This window comes from Protomyctophum bolini (genome assembly GCF_963924005.1).
Source record: "Protomyctophum bolini genome assembly, chromosome: 22".
Lineage (NCBI taxonomy): Eukaryota > Metazoa > Chordata > Actinopteri > Myctophiformes > Myctophidae > Protomyctophum > Protomyctophum bolini.
The window spans coordinates 18699640-18714043 of NC_137883.1; the positions used below are offsets into that span (position 1 = coordinate 18699640).

At 41.0% G+C, this 14404-nt stretch overlaps 1 protein-coding gene across 2 annotated transcripts; it reads right to left on the reverse strand.

Annotated features, from left to right (window-relative positions):
* Positions 1 to 784: 784 nt before the first annotated feature.
* Positions 785 to 14069, reverse strand: fbxw5 (F-box and WD repeat domain containing 5). Of its 2 annotated transcripts, none has more exons than XM_080756113.1 (10): positions 13850 to 14069; positions 11513 to 11708; positions 11178 to 11335; positions 10872 to 11055; positions 10196 to 10344; positions 8376 to 8714; positions 7954 to 8137; positions 5709 to 5856; positions 4940 to 5152; positions 785 to 4660 (listed from the first exon to the last, which is right to left on the reverse strand). In XM_080756113.1, the coding sequence occupies exons 2-10, from the start codon at positions 11697 to 11699 to the stop codon at positions 4375 to 4377; spliced, it is 1848 nt and encodes a 615-aa protein (XP_080612239.1). In that variant the 5' UTR covers positions 11700 to 11708; positions 13850 to 14069; the 3' UTR covers positions 785 to 4374. The 2 variants fall into 2 exon arrangements, with proteins under 2 accessions (XP_080612239.1, XP_080612238.1); XM_080756112.1 differs by lacking the exon at positions 13850 to 14069 and adding an exon at positions 12345 to 12450.
* Between the last annotated feature and the right edge of the window lie 335 nt (positions 14070 to 14404).

Genomic DNA, 14404 nt, shown 5'->3' on the forward strand with positions numbered 1-14404 from the left:
GCCTACAAATGTATCTACAAGAATGTTGTAGACTACTTACCTGAGAAAATTAGTCACAGCATAATTCCCAATGACAGTTAGTTAGTGGTATCCTATAGCTAACTCTAAGCTGTTCCCTGTTGATCTATGAAACATCTGAGGGATGGTTGATCCTAGTCAACCTGTTAATTGAAGGACAGAGTGGCTGGCAGGAGACTTGCATTGGCTGTCATGGACAAAACACGTGTCCGGTACTAATGGCACATTTCAGCCAGCAGAGTTCACTAAGTCACTGCTTTACTGCCCATTAGCTCAATGCTACTGTGGAAATTCCTATGGGAAATTCCTCTCAGTCTGGGACCCTGGGTCCTTATTAATATTAATAACCCTTTAGGTAGTACCGTAGTAACAAGCATCTAAGAATCAGAATCATGCTGACGTGTGTGGCATTTCAAAATCTAAGTTTGATTCATGACTCCAGAAATAGCTGGAAGACAAATCGTCGCTGTGGCAAAGTTGAATTTCCCCTGTTCACAAAAAAGCGTCTGACTGGTCTCTAGATTAACCACTCTCTGTGTGTATAGGACAGGGGTCCTGGATTCAGTGAGTTTACTAAACCTTGTTTAACAACCACAAAGGTATCTACAAGAATGTTGTAGGCTACCTGAGAAAATTAGTCACAGCATAATTCCCAATGATAATGAGTTATGTAGTGGTACCCTATAGCTAAGCTGTTCCCTGTTGATCTATGAAACATCTGTAGAACCCATTGGTTGACCACAAAGCAAAATTGCTGATGTTTTTCCTTTTTTATTCAGTTTACTCAAACTTGGCAAAATGAAGTGCATTGGCAAAGGAAAAAAACAAAAACAAACAAATTTACAACTCCTTTCAATACACACAATGATGCTACTACTGTTGAATAGTAGACTTGAAGGTGTGGATTACAAATGAAGACAAGATGCCTTATAATAGGATTGTATCTTCAGTCAGATTTGAGGTGGTCAGTATTTTTTGACATTTAGTACAGAACAGAACATTTAGTACAAAGGTTGAGAACCACTGCTGTAACTGTAAGTCACTTGAAATGTGGAATGCTGTTTGTCATTAGTAACAGGCTACTATCCAATTAATTTCCTTAACCATACATATACAACCGATGACAGTTAAAAAAAGAAACGTGAAAGCATATACCGGTATACAAACTCGTGCACACGCATATGAAGACTTAAATACGGAAGAATATGACAGAAATAAACATTTGATAGTTGAGCATTAGTGCCACTTTTCACCCCCCTTTGCTTTTGAAAAACTCCCTTCGCTAATCACTGTACTGCCCTATAAAGCCATGTAGTGAAAGAGAAAATTCACTTAAATGTTCTGCCCACTAAAAGTTGTTAAAATAAAATAAAATCTGTTTGTGTAGTTTCTGTACAATTGGGAAATGGTTACTTTAGGGGTTGCATTTTTCTAATAGATAACAATTTAATATGTGGGACCATATTTTTGACTTATTGTTCCGTTACAGATTAATTAATATGAACTTGCAGTATTGATGTTATTATGGTCCTATTTTGACTATAGTTCAGACAATAGACTGAATGAAACTTGGTGGGACAGACCATGCCAGGATGGTGCATACTATCTGTCCACCAGGTGGACCTACATGCACTCTGACCCGAGATCAGATTCTAAAAATGTCTTCTACATCCAGACAGTTTTCTGAAAAAGCTATGTTTCTATGTCAGTGGTTCTTCGATTTTTCAAAAATAGCAGACCTACAAGTTCGTGGCGCGCTATGAGCTTGTAGATCTGCTATTTTTAAATAGCTAAAGCATAACATACCGGTAACGCTAACACCAAAAGGGATTCCCGCCTAAAATGGGTTAAGAAGTGGAGTGCAGCACCACTTAGAAGCAGTGATTGGGCACGACTGGCAAAATTGAGTTTATCCCTGACAATATGATTGGATTGATTAAATATTATTGTATAACTTTCTTGGTATGCCACATGCATGCATAATCTATTAATTCAAGTCAGATTTTTATTGTTTGTCAGTTTGGTTTTTCATGGCAATAAAAAAGGGTAGCAAACATGTAAATGTTATGGAATATTAAACATGTATGATGAACCGTTGCCATGGGATATTCCTCCTGTATGAGTTAAGATGATTTTTTCAGACCCCTCAACCTTCAACACACTGCAACCCAAGTTAAATCCTGGCTTATGAACTGCTTTGGAAAAGTCCCGTTAAATTTACTGGCTAAAGTCAACCATACAATTACTGGACAGTCCAAAATTACAAATAAACGTTTAGTGTAGCACCCTGAAAGATGATTGAGCGGAGGCCATGAATAATAGTCCAGTACACAGTGGAAAAGCATCAGTGTTCTGTCATTGGATAACTCCACACATGGACAGTGGATACATCACTCATTTAATTATTCATAATAAAACCAAAAACAATATCCCATCCAGCCAACTACCTGAGCTTCCTTGTATACGAGCTGCATAATCTCCAACTCCAACATGATGTGGAGGACTGGCCTGAATGAAGCGAGAGAGCTGTGAAAAACCTGCATGAGCTCGTGTGCCGTCCCCCAGGTACGAGCAACTTCGACATGCCATCTCCATCTTACGCTCTCATTTGGGATCATTCAATGTTTACATTACTTTCCTTCCTCACCTGCCGTGCCTCCTGCCTACGCCATCAGCTTGTCTCTTGTTAATCTGTACTGTACCAGTAAGACGCGCAAACGCGGGAAGCGAACGCAGCTCGTACATATTTAAGTTAAGTTATTTTTAAGTTAAGTTTTTAACTTAGCCATAACCATATAAGGAGTCCCCAAAGCAGCTATACGTCCAAATATGGAGTGTGTTGCATCAATCACAAACAAATCACTCAGCTCCATATATGGGCACAAAGGTGGGACACACAGACAGACAGACAGACAGACAGACATGATCTGCTAGGTCTCATAGTAAGTGATCACTGAATTCGCAATTAATTAATTATTACCAATATCCGATCTCGAATTATTACAAATTCCTTCAAAATCAGTAGTTTTCAAATCTTTTCATGCCAAGCACGGGCAAAATTATAGACAGACGCTTTCCTGCTTTTCAGAAAAAGAGACATTTTGCATATAGGGCCCACTACTGCATTAACTGTGATGAGTAAAACGTTAGTCACTAATCCAATTTTACACCCGAGTAAATGTTGTTGAGCCAAACAATCCTAGCAGACACCCGTTTCAGAGAACTGTCCATTTATTGCTGTGGATGCCAAGCTTTGCAACAACATGCCCAAAGGGCAATGACAACAAATAAAGGGACGATGTGTACATTATTACCAAATTTATATACTTAACTAACATAACTTATATACAATTCAGCTATGTATCCATCTAAAATGTAAGTTAAAGCATTGGCTCAGTTAACAAAACAGCAAATTTAACTAATAGGCAGATCATTATTTTATCTGCATTTTTCACAATATGTTTGTTTTAAATATTAATATGGCAACAATTTAACAAATTCCTTAATTTACAGTTCTGTTAAAATACAAATAATTGGTCAATAACACAAAAGGTAGAGACCTACTACCTCCTGGGAACCAAAACAATGGAATGTCAAGAAAACTGAGGCACAGTACAGTGACTGTAGTCAAAAATATTGCTTTTGTTTTTTGATCTTTGTGATTATGGTTAAAGAAAAAAAAGAATAAAATACACAACCTAAATACAACCTTCCACTCAACCTTCCAGCATTGTGGGGGACATTTTCATGATTTATATTTTGCACTGTTCTTTGTCTTTATAGGGCAGGATGTGACCACCACTGGCATAAAGTGCCATCTCCCCATACATCTACATTATGGGTAATGTCTTCTAGGGAGACTGTCCAACAGCTTTTACATTATGGGTAATACATTATTACCCATAATGAAAAGGCTCCCAAATAATTTCTAGGGAGACCTGCCTACCCTTCGACTTGTGTACTTTACCAGAATACTGTATATATACAGACAAAAAGGTTCTTAGAATGTTCGACACATACATTATTGGGTTGTTTCTCTTTTGCCATTTTGACTTGAGGTGAGAACATGATGTCACCTCTGCTAACAGCAAGAGTACGGCGAGCTCTGTACAATTACTGCTGCAACAGAGCCCATTGTGTCCAACCCTCGAATCACATCACATCCAATGACACGGAGGCTGAAGACACTAAGTACCGTTGTCATTGCGATGCAGAGTTCAAGGTCAAACCATGTGCTGTATCCCACACTGGGTATACCTGGAGTGTATATATTCACGTCATTGAGGAAAAGATAACACATTGCTCTCCTCTTTCCCTCCCTCCCTCGCTCCTTCCTTATCTGCTTTCGAACCTGACTCATGGTTTTCCATTGACGCTGTTGTTACAGGCGGCGTTCTTGCTGCGGAACAACCAGGAAGAGAGGAGGTTGCGAGGCCTCTGTGGATGTGCAGGGGTCTGTGCCAGGCGAACCATGCGTGGTGAGCGCCACACCTTTATGGTAGAGTCATCACTAGCAGAGAGTAACAGCTCCTGGTCCGCAGGGCTGAAGGCCACAGAATTGACCACATCATCATGGGCCAAACGTGCCAGGCAGATATTGTAGTGGCGGTCCCATATGTATCCATGCTTGTCCTCTGCACCACTAGAGACAGAAAGAAGTACATATTCAACAGAAACATTTTGGTATAACGTCCAGTTTTACACCAGTGCACGTTTGCTTGCTCTTCAATATTAATTTACTAGTACTAATACCATATTCTGCCAGAAAAAAAAAGATGTATCATCTGCCACTATGAAAAGAAAACGTTCCATGGGCCTTGCATAATGCATACATAATATTCATATCAAATGTATGGATTCCATAATATGGAATCATACATTCTGGTGATCATCATGATACTGTAGCTAGCTAGTGACTAACCTGGCAACAAAGTCTCTGCTGACATCCAAGAAGATGAAGAAGCATTCATCATTGGGAGTGAAGGCTCGATGGGCACGCAAGCTCCTCCGCTCCTCCCTGAGGCTCTTCAGGTCAATGACATGCAGGTCAATCTCCTCAGCGATGGGAGGTGGGGACATGGGGTCAGAAATCACACACCCTGCTGGCCACGCTCGGCTGTTCACATAAAGATACCTGGCCATAATAGGTAATGAAAGAGAACAACAACAGTTAGGAGAAGGCGCACTCTACTCATGGAGAGTCTTGAGGAATAGTCTCTGTAGCTGGGTTCAGATTCTTGAACATACAATGGAAAATTGTAGGAATATCCACACTCTCTTGAGTATAGTTTCTTTCTTATGATTTATTTTTTAATGAACACACACAGCACCTAGAGAAACGGACGCGTTTCGGCATGTCGGCCTTCCTCAGTGTTTCAAACTCAAGTAATGAAAGAGGACATTACATGACAGAGGCATGGAAATCATATGACAGGGCTACAAAACGGCAGCATCAGCTTGAGTGGCTAGGTAGAGAGGCCATCTGGGAATCCGAAGATAGCCCACGTGTTCTGCAAATGCAGAAAAGTTCCCCTGGGGGAACAGTTGAAATACTCCATAATATAGAAATTGATTGACTATGTGCCTGATTTCATTTTCTAGGAGAGATAGGCTGCTTGCATATTAATTTGCTCAATTTGCTTCGAACACTGCTTTGTAAATACCATTAACCAACCACTTCATCTTCTTACCTGTGATCTGGAGAAAGGCCCATACCAATGATATGGCCATGGATGTCAATCACATGGTCCAGTGAATCAAAGAACTCATCTGAGCTCCGCTCCTCGCCTAGCACAGGTCCACAAGTGGTCATCTGTTCAGGCATGATCCTCTTAATACCTAGAGGAGACAGAAATTAGGAAAAAAACTCTCTATTGTCCTGAATGTATGCATTGACCTGAGAAAAACAATTTTCCCTTGTGGATAACTAGGAAACAAAGTCAAATACCAACAAAAATAAAACCCTACCATTTCCATTTCCCCCCATCTATTTCCCATTCCATGTGCGTTTGTCTTATATGTAGCCTATGAAAGGCCCCTAAATTACATTTTGTAACTATTTTCAGCAATGGGATGATAGTTTTATTTGGTGGGTATGTTGAGATGGTCGTTTTGAAAGTAGCTCTCAAGTTAAAAAAAAGTGTGGGCACCCCTGGTATAGATGATTATATATATATATATATATATATATTCATTCCGTTGGTAGTGTGTGTGTGTGTGTGTGTGTGTGGTTGGTGTAGTGTGTGTGTGTGTGTGGGGGGGGTGGCTTACAGGCATGCGTGTGTGTGTGTGTGTGTGTGTGTGTGTGTGTGTGCAATCAAAAGTAGCGAAATAGCCAATGCGAACAGTGTAATCGTTTTACTTAGGCAAAAACCAACTATTGTCGAAGAACAATGTTGATGTAACTAAGAGATTCGCTAATTGAGCTTTATTTTATATACAGAGATTTAGAAGGAATAAGAAAAATCGTGAGGCGACAATTCCTCTTCTTCCGTGTTTTTTCTTCTCCTGCGGAGTGCGGACTTGGAGAGGGAGATGAGATCCCAGGAGGCAGAGGGGGAGGGGCTGAGAGCTAGTGACGGGTGAGGAGGCAGAGGGGGAGAGGCTGAGAGCTAGTGACGGGTGAGGAGGCAGAGGGGGAGAGGCTGAGAGCTATCGACGGGTGAGGAGGCAGAGGGGGAGAGGCTGAGAGCTAGTGACGGGTGAGGAGGCAGAGGGGGAGAGGCTGAGAGCTAGTGACGGGTGAGGAGGCAGAGGGGGAGAGGCTGAGAGCTAGTGACGGGTGAGGAGGCAGAGGGGGAGAGGCTGAGAGCTAGTGACGGGTGCGCACATGTTGGCTTTGGTTGTGTTTTCATTGGCTTGCGGCCACATCTTATGGGCACATCTTTTCATTGGCTGATGGCCACATCTTTTGCGCACGTGACAACTTTACACTTGTTATAATAGATAAAGACATCTCTAGAAGCAATTCTTATAAACCGTAATCAAAGGCACATTATTTGTTAGTTTATCAATGGTAATGGTGATAATGTGGCCAGGCCAGTACTAACAATTGGAATATTTTTGATGGCATACAGTATACATCTAAATAGCTCCTAAATGTATAAATACACATAAATAGCATGTACACAGTGAGAATCTCACTTCCAGCTGAAACTATGTAACTTGAATATGAAGTTAAGACTCGTTAGAGAATCAGAATTGTCAGCTAATTGATTTCCATTATCTACAAACGTTATAACCATCTGCCTATATGAACTACTACATGTAGCACTGTTTCAGCTGGAAGCGGGATTCCCCCCCTTATAGTGGAATTCCCTGCCTCTTCCCATTCGCTCTGCCCAGTCCCTGGGTGTCTTTAAATCTCTTCTAAAGACCCACTTTTTTTTTGGCAGGCCAAATAGTACACTAATCACAAGCATGAACACAACAATCAATTGTCCAGTTCTAGGCAACACAGAAGGGAAGGAGCTTTTTCTTATTTCCACTCAACAGTCAGTGAATGTCAAATGTCAAACTATAGAAAAAATAACAAGCCACAGCAGCAACTGAGGATAACATTTGCATCATGAACCCATGAAATAAAGCAAAAATAAATTCTCAAGGCTGAAAATGTAATGATGTATTAGGCTGACCATCTGAAGAAATCATGACATTTCTGAGATGATTCTGGAAGATGCTTCTAAACTTGTATTCTACTATTACTAGTTCAAATACTCTTTCATCTTAAAATAACTAATGGCGGAAAATAACAGGTCACACTGCGACTTGTTGTGAGCTTGTAGATCTGCTATTTTTGGTACGCAGCATGCTTTTACCGAAGACATGCTGGCTTCTATGGAATCCAAATGACTTGAGTGGTGACTGAGAATCCATGTGAACCAACTGTTTTACATTTATGGTAGTCATAATTTACTTGTGTGAAGCCTCCCATACCTATCTGGTGAGGGGAGTAGGTAAGGCTGCCAGTGGTGAAGAGCAGGTAGGTCTTGTCCTCGTCGTCCCCAGGGGAAGAAGGGCCCATATGAGTGGGATCAGGGGCCTTTGTGTGGGCTCTTCCCATCATCCGGGCCACCGTGGCCTCAATCACCCGTTCCGTGGTCCCTACATTCTGACAACCCTAAAAACAGAACAGTGTCAGGAAGAGACAGTTGCAACTTGCAAGTGGCCAAGAGATCAACGAATGCATTTTATCTGCAATATAGTGTGTTTGATTTCGATGTGTAATAAAGTTTTTAGTTATTGCGAACCACTTTGATTTAACAAATTCACTAAAATAAAGCTTAAAGTCGAACAGAGTGTAACACGCCTTGAAGCTCGACTTTAATCAATGACTGAACAGTAACATTTTACATCACCTGTTTTACATGATCCAGCCCTGAAATAGTGGCCTGTGGAAGGTGGGCACCCAGTAGCTTGGGCGCTTTATGGTTGTCATCATCATCATCATCCTCATCTTCATCCTCTTCTTCCTCATATTCTGTGCTGCCCAAATCAAAGAGCAAGGGTTGGTGTTGGTGCCCCATGTGGCTTTGGGCACCAGCCCGGGCCTGCGATTGAGCCTCATAGTCCAGCAGCAAGTCTGGGTTGTCATGGCGACGACAGTGTGCCACCATCACTGTTCGAATGGTGCTGGCATTGACATTCTGGATCTTAAAGAGGCGCTTTACCACATTGACATTCTCTGATTCAATATCCTGATAGAAAGAAAGATGAGAGATTTTATCTAACTTTGAGTTTATTCACATTTATATAAATTACAATTTATTCTAATATATATACATACATACATACCGGTACACATATTAATATGCTCTTTTATAGCAATGGCCTGTTGCACAACCACTCAGTTACTCAACATCAAATATACATTTAGATCAATAGCACAGTGTGGTTAAAAACAAGTTAAACAGTTAGTGTCCAATAGCATTTATTTCCCCGCTGTTAAATTAAATTACATTCTCCTACGAAACCACGTCTGTCAGCTGTAGCTTCATTTGTAGGCTATTCCAGGCAGTGTACCCACAATGCCTACAACACTGGTGGAGAGCTACCTTTATTACTACACTGGTGGAGAGCTACCTTTTCTACCACACTGGTGGAGTTACATACTAGTTGAAGTGCCCAGCCAAGCTGGAGGCACCACTACACCTTATAGCGACAGTGACCACACTACACATGGGGAAGAACACCTAAGTTGGGGAATAAAAGGGAAAACACAAAATAAAGTGGAATGTATGCCAATAGCAATTCCTATCAGATCAAACAAGCAGGCAAGGAAATGGTGAAGGAATCTATTAAGTATGTTGGATATTTTTAGCCTAGCCATCTACTACTCGGTAAGGTAAATTGATGTTGCAGTTGTGCACTTCCTTTTTTTTTTTTATATATTTTTTATCCCACGATTTTGTAACCCATTTTTCACCCCTGTGTCAATCATCTAATGTGATCCTGGGCTCTACACACCCTCCGCCAACCTGGGGAGAGCAACGGACTTAACTCATGCTTCCTTCATGCTTGAGTGTCCAAGTTGCTCCTTTACACCTGACAGGGGGTTGTTTCCCTGGTTGGACATAGCGCGTGGAAGGAACACGTTATTCCAAACAGTTCCTTTCCCCTCCAGCAGTTGTGCACTTCTGACTATTCTAATAACATTTACCAACATGGTGGACAAATTGACGTTCAACACCCATCTATATTTCTTCTGATCAGATAAACATTTCTTAAATCAAGCTCAAAATTGACTTGCATGAAATGACAGTCCATATGATAAAAGTGTGCATAAAAAGGGTGAATTTACATTCAAATTTGGGGAAACATAACTGTCCCATCTTCTATAATGAGGGTTGGTGGGATCGTGTTGATTCAGGTCACATGAAAGACTTGCGTTGTGAAAAGAAAAGTAATTTGTGAATATAAATTATTTAGCATTACTTGCTGCTGCTTGAACATACACAAATGTGTTTCTTTGTTTATTGTTTTTTTTTCACAGAATACTTAAATACTGGAGTTGAGAAATGATAAGTGGTTGCATTAACAGCTTCTCTTAATAAACCCCACAAGTATAATGTACAAGAATAATTACATTGAATTTTCACCCCAAAGAAAAAGGACAACAGAAAACAAAACAAACAAACCTTAAATACAGGATCAATAAAAGTTGAAAAATGTTTCTGACCTGGAAAGCTTTATTGAGCCACAGCACAGAACAGGAAGTCATGTTTCCTATCCAATGCAGCTTCCCAGAGATCAGATGGGTCTCATTGAGCCAACAGCCAAACACATCATAGGGCTTGTTCCTTACACGCGACAAAAGTGTGTAGTTGTCTGTAAGGTAGAAATAAAACACAAAAGATATAAGCTAACGTATTCGTTTTTTTTGTTGTTGTAAAAACTTGTAAGTGTACTGAGATAATGTTTTGGGATGGATACTAGCATGAGTGCAATGTTCTGGGTGAATGGTCCAATAGCATGGATGGAAGAGTTGTGGAGGTCTGAAAAACAATCAGTAACATTATGAAGTACATCTTTGTGAGGTCATTGAGATGTACTTCATAATGTTAGAGCTTTTTTTCAGACCTCCAGTTCTAGGCAACACAGACTGGGGGGACGTTTTTATTATTTCCACACAACAACTCTAAGGTATATTAATTAATGACATAGTAAAATGTTGAAAATGAGGGTATTCTCCTTTAAGTGTTTTTGCTCAGTAGCAGGACAGCTAGCCTACATGGGGGAGGGGAGGGGGGGGTACTTTTGTGTAATGGAAATGGCAGGTATTTGGGGTGCTGGGCCATGCGAGGCGATGTGGTATCATGTGGGGCTAAACTGGCAGTGGAATGTGCTGTTCCTACCCATACTGATGACGGCGATTTCTCCAGATGAGGAGTGGTGTGTGCCCAGGTAGACTCCAGACACCAGGAGAAGGCTGTCATCAGCATTGAATTGGGAGAACTGGGTGTAGCCCCAGTTGAACTGACGCATGCTGCAGCTGTGTACCAGTGAGATGGTGCCATCTGGCCGCTCTGTGTCCCATAGCTAGGCCAGACAGAGGAGACAAGAGGGGTTGAAAGAAGGATAATGAAGAGGACAGTAACTGAACAGACAGATCAAATGGCATTTAAAAAAATATATCACAAAAAGATAATATCAATAGATACCTTAACAGTGCAGTCTTTGGAGCAGGATGAAAAACGGTGACCCCTGTGGGAGAAGGCCAGGTGGAGAACTTGGTCGTGGTGCTCTGTCAGGGTCTGAACCTCCTCACATGGGATACAGTCAAACAGACGTTTGAACTCCCTGAACCAGGACACAGCCGCTGCAGAAAATATATTCAGACAGGAGGAATTTAGGAGTGTAAACCAGTTTTTAATATGGCTTCTGTAGACATACTATAAACTCTAGTTAGTGTTTTTACAATACATTATTCAAGTGTTCAATTATTTCTTTTAAATGACCATGAATTCCTGAAATGAAAGACAATGTCCTCCTTTACCTGGGTGTCTAGGTACAGAGCGGGGGATGCGGTAATAGCTGTAGAACAGCTCTCTCCACAGGAACTCATCTCTGGAAACTGCCAACCACTGTCTGCAGGTCAGACCAGCATTCAGCACAGCATCATGGGGCAAGTGTAGGAAGATCTCCAAAACCAGGCTGTCCGGCAGGGCTGGATCACAATCCATTCTGGCATCCTGAGAAACACAGATTAGATAACTGAATGGAACTTTCACCATTATATGACAGATACGTCATAAAGGAAAGCAATTAAAGCCATATCCATATTCAAGTGTCAAAGTTAGGCCCAAATCGCACGAATGATTCGCCATGCAACTCCTTGAAACCAAACGGTTATCCCCAATGGCAGTTGCAATGAGTGGTGAATTGTCCTTAAAACTGATTTGTTGCAAAGAGTTGCATTGGTGCAGTTTGGGCCTTAAGGCATGTCAATCCAACTCCAAGTAAACATATTTCAACAAAAGATACATTATATGATAGCACATACAAGTAATGCATAATGCTGATATTAATGGATTATGTCGGTGTGTAATGTTTACGGCCCCCTGCAAACACAAATAACCCAACCCTCCCATTCGTAATGATTCTAATTTCAGCATGGCAACTGGGAGCTTCTAACTTGAGTTACAGGGATCACCATACCACCTTTCATTGCAATGCAAGGCTGTTATGTAGCCCCGCTCGGAACCCTATGTACGTCAAGTTTCTGACATTTGGATGACTTTACACGGAGGGTCCCGTAGCATCTCTCTAAATGTTACACAGACGTACATACCATTGGAAACGTCCGTGCGTTACACAGACGTACATACCATTGGAAACGTCCGTGCTGCGCATTCTTGATGGGGGTCAGTTGTTTCAAAAGAAGCATATAGGAGCTATAGGAGACAACGGAAACGGCTGAGAATTTTCCTTTGGCGCAGAAGCCGTTAAGTATTTTTAATCTGTGTTTGACCGTTTTGGCAGCTCTGAAATTCTCTCTTCCTTCCTGCCTTGACTTCCTTATTGACATCCCATTGTACCGCCTCCAGCACAGACAGTGGCTAGCTGCGCGTCCCTACGTTCCTGCCTCTGATCTGCTCTGTCACAGCTATCCACAGTCGGTGCGGGAGGCGGTACAATGGGATGTCAATAAGGAAGTCAAGGAAGGAAGAGAGAATTTCAGAGCTGCCAAAACGGTCAAACACAGATTAAAAATACTTAACGGCTTCTGCGCCAAAGGAAAATTCTCAGCCGTTTCCGTTGTCTCCTATAGCTCCTATATGCTTCTTTTGAAACAACTGACCCCCATCAAGAATGCGCAGCCCAGACGTTTCCAATGGTATGTACGTCTGTGTAACATTTAGCCGGGGAGAGATGCTACGGGACCCTCCGTGTAAAGTCATCCAAATGTCAGAAACCTTTATGTAGGGTTCTAAGCGGGGCTAGGCTGTTATGGTCCTGCAGTATGAGCAACTTGGCTCAACAGATCATATGAATTATAATGAAAAAATATATATAGGCTACTGTATGCCAAGCATAATGGAACTAATCAAAGTCAAATCAAATGATGTCACAAAGAAAGAAGCATTAAATGCATTCAAGTATTCTAGACAGACACATTGATGTCAAACTGATGTGGGTAGTTTATTTTTGTAATAACTGACATCTAGTCTACACTTTACAGCATACAAACTAAAGAAAAACAACTAAGTACAGCAAAGACACCAAGGCTACCAATTGCTATTCATTACTACAAAATACAAAGCTTTAAGAACTAAACAAGACTGGAAGAGTGGACGCAAACAAAACATCTGGTCAAACAAATTGGATGTAAACAGACGGGAGGTGTCAGATAGTTGCCTAAGCCCAAAACCTTTGCAATGCAGAGGATTTTAAAGGACCTTTTTTTCAAATGCTCAAATGCTATTTTCAACTACGAAAATATTAAGACCCTTCTTAAGTTTAGTTAGTACAAGTTAGGTTTCACCATTTCTACGGACATAAAATGATATCATCATAACACAAGACGACAATTTTACTTCATAGATTTAATAACATTTTACTTCGATCGTGTTGAGTAGTATACTCCTTGAATTCACCAAAACAAAATGTTAAATTTTGCCAAGCAGACGCGGTTTTGATCGCTAGCAAAGCTGGCTAACTTGCTAGTTAGCTATAGCTACCGACATTCATCTTAAAAAAACTGACATTTGCAGATTATTTCTGCCTTCAGTTCTTTCTATCAACAGGTTTTGTTTTATATAGCTTTAATCAATTAAATAAACTGTGTGAAGAATCAGACACACATGGCTACATAGTACATATCTATACATACCTGCTCGTCCGACGAGTTGAACAGAATATCAGAGGGCTAACGGAGCAGACAACTAACAGGGCAGTCTATCCCCAAACCGGTGAATCAGACTCTTGAACAACAACAGATGCCAGAGTTGTCGCTCAAGGCATTAGCAATCAGTTTTACTTTCTTCGCCCCAAACAAAACGTTTGCAATTACGTATTGCAAATTGTGCCGTTGATATATATTTTTTATCTATGCATCTACTATAGTGATAGTCGATGGCTCTAAATATCTCAAGATAGTGGTATCTGCAGAGACCAGACGCTTTTGTGAACACTGAACACAGGGGAAATGCCACAGCGACGATAATTTGTCTTCCAGCTATTTCTGGAGACTGGAGTCATGATCGAAACATAGATTTTGACATGCCATACACGTCAGCGTGATTCCGATTCCTAGATGCTTGTTACTACATAAAGGGTTATTAATATGAATAAGGTCCCAGACCGTGACTGACGCCTGATTATGGATGATGTAGGCATTGGAGGAATTTCCCATAGTAATGTTCACAGTAGCATTGAGCTAATAAGC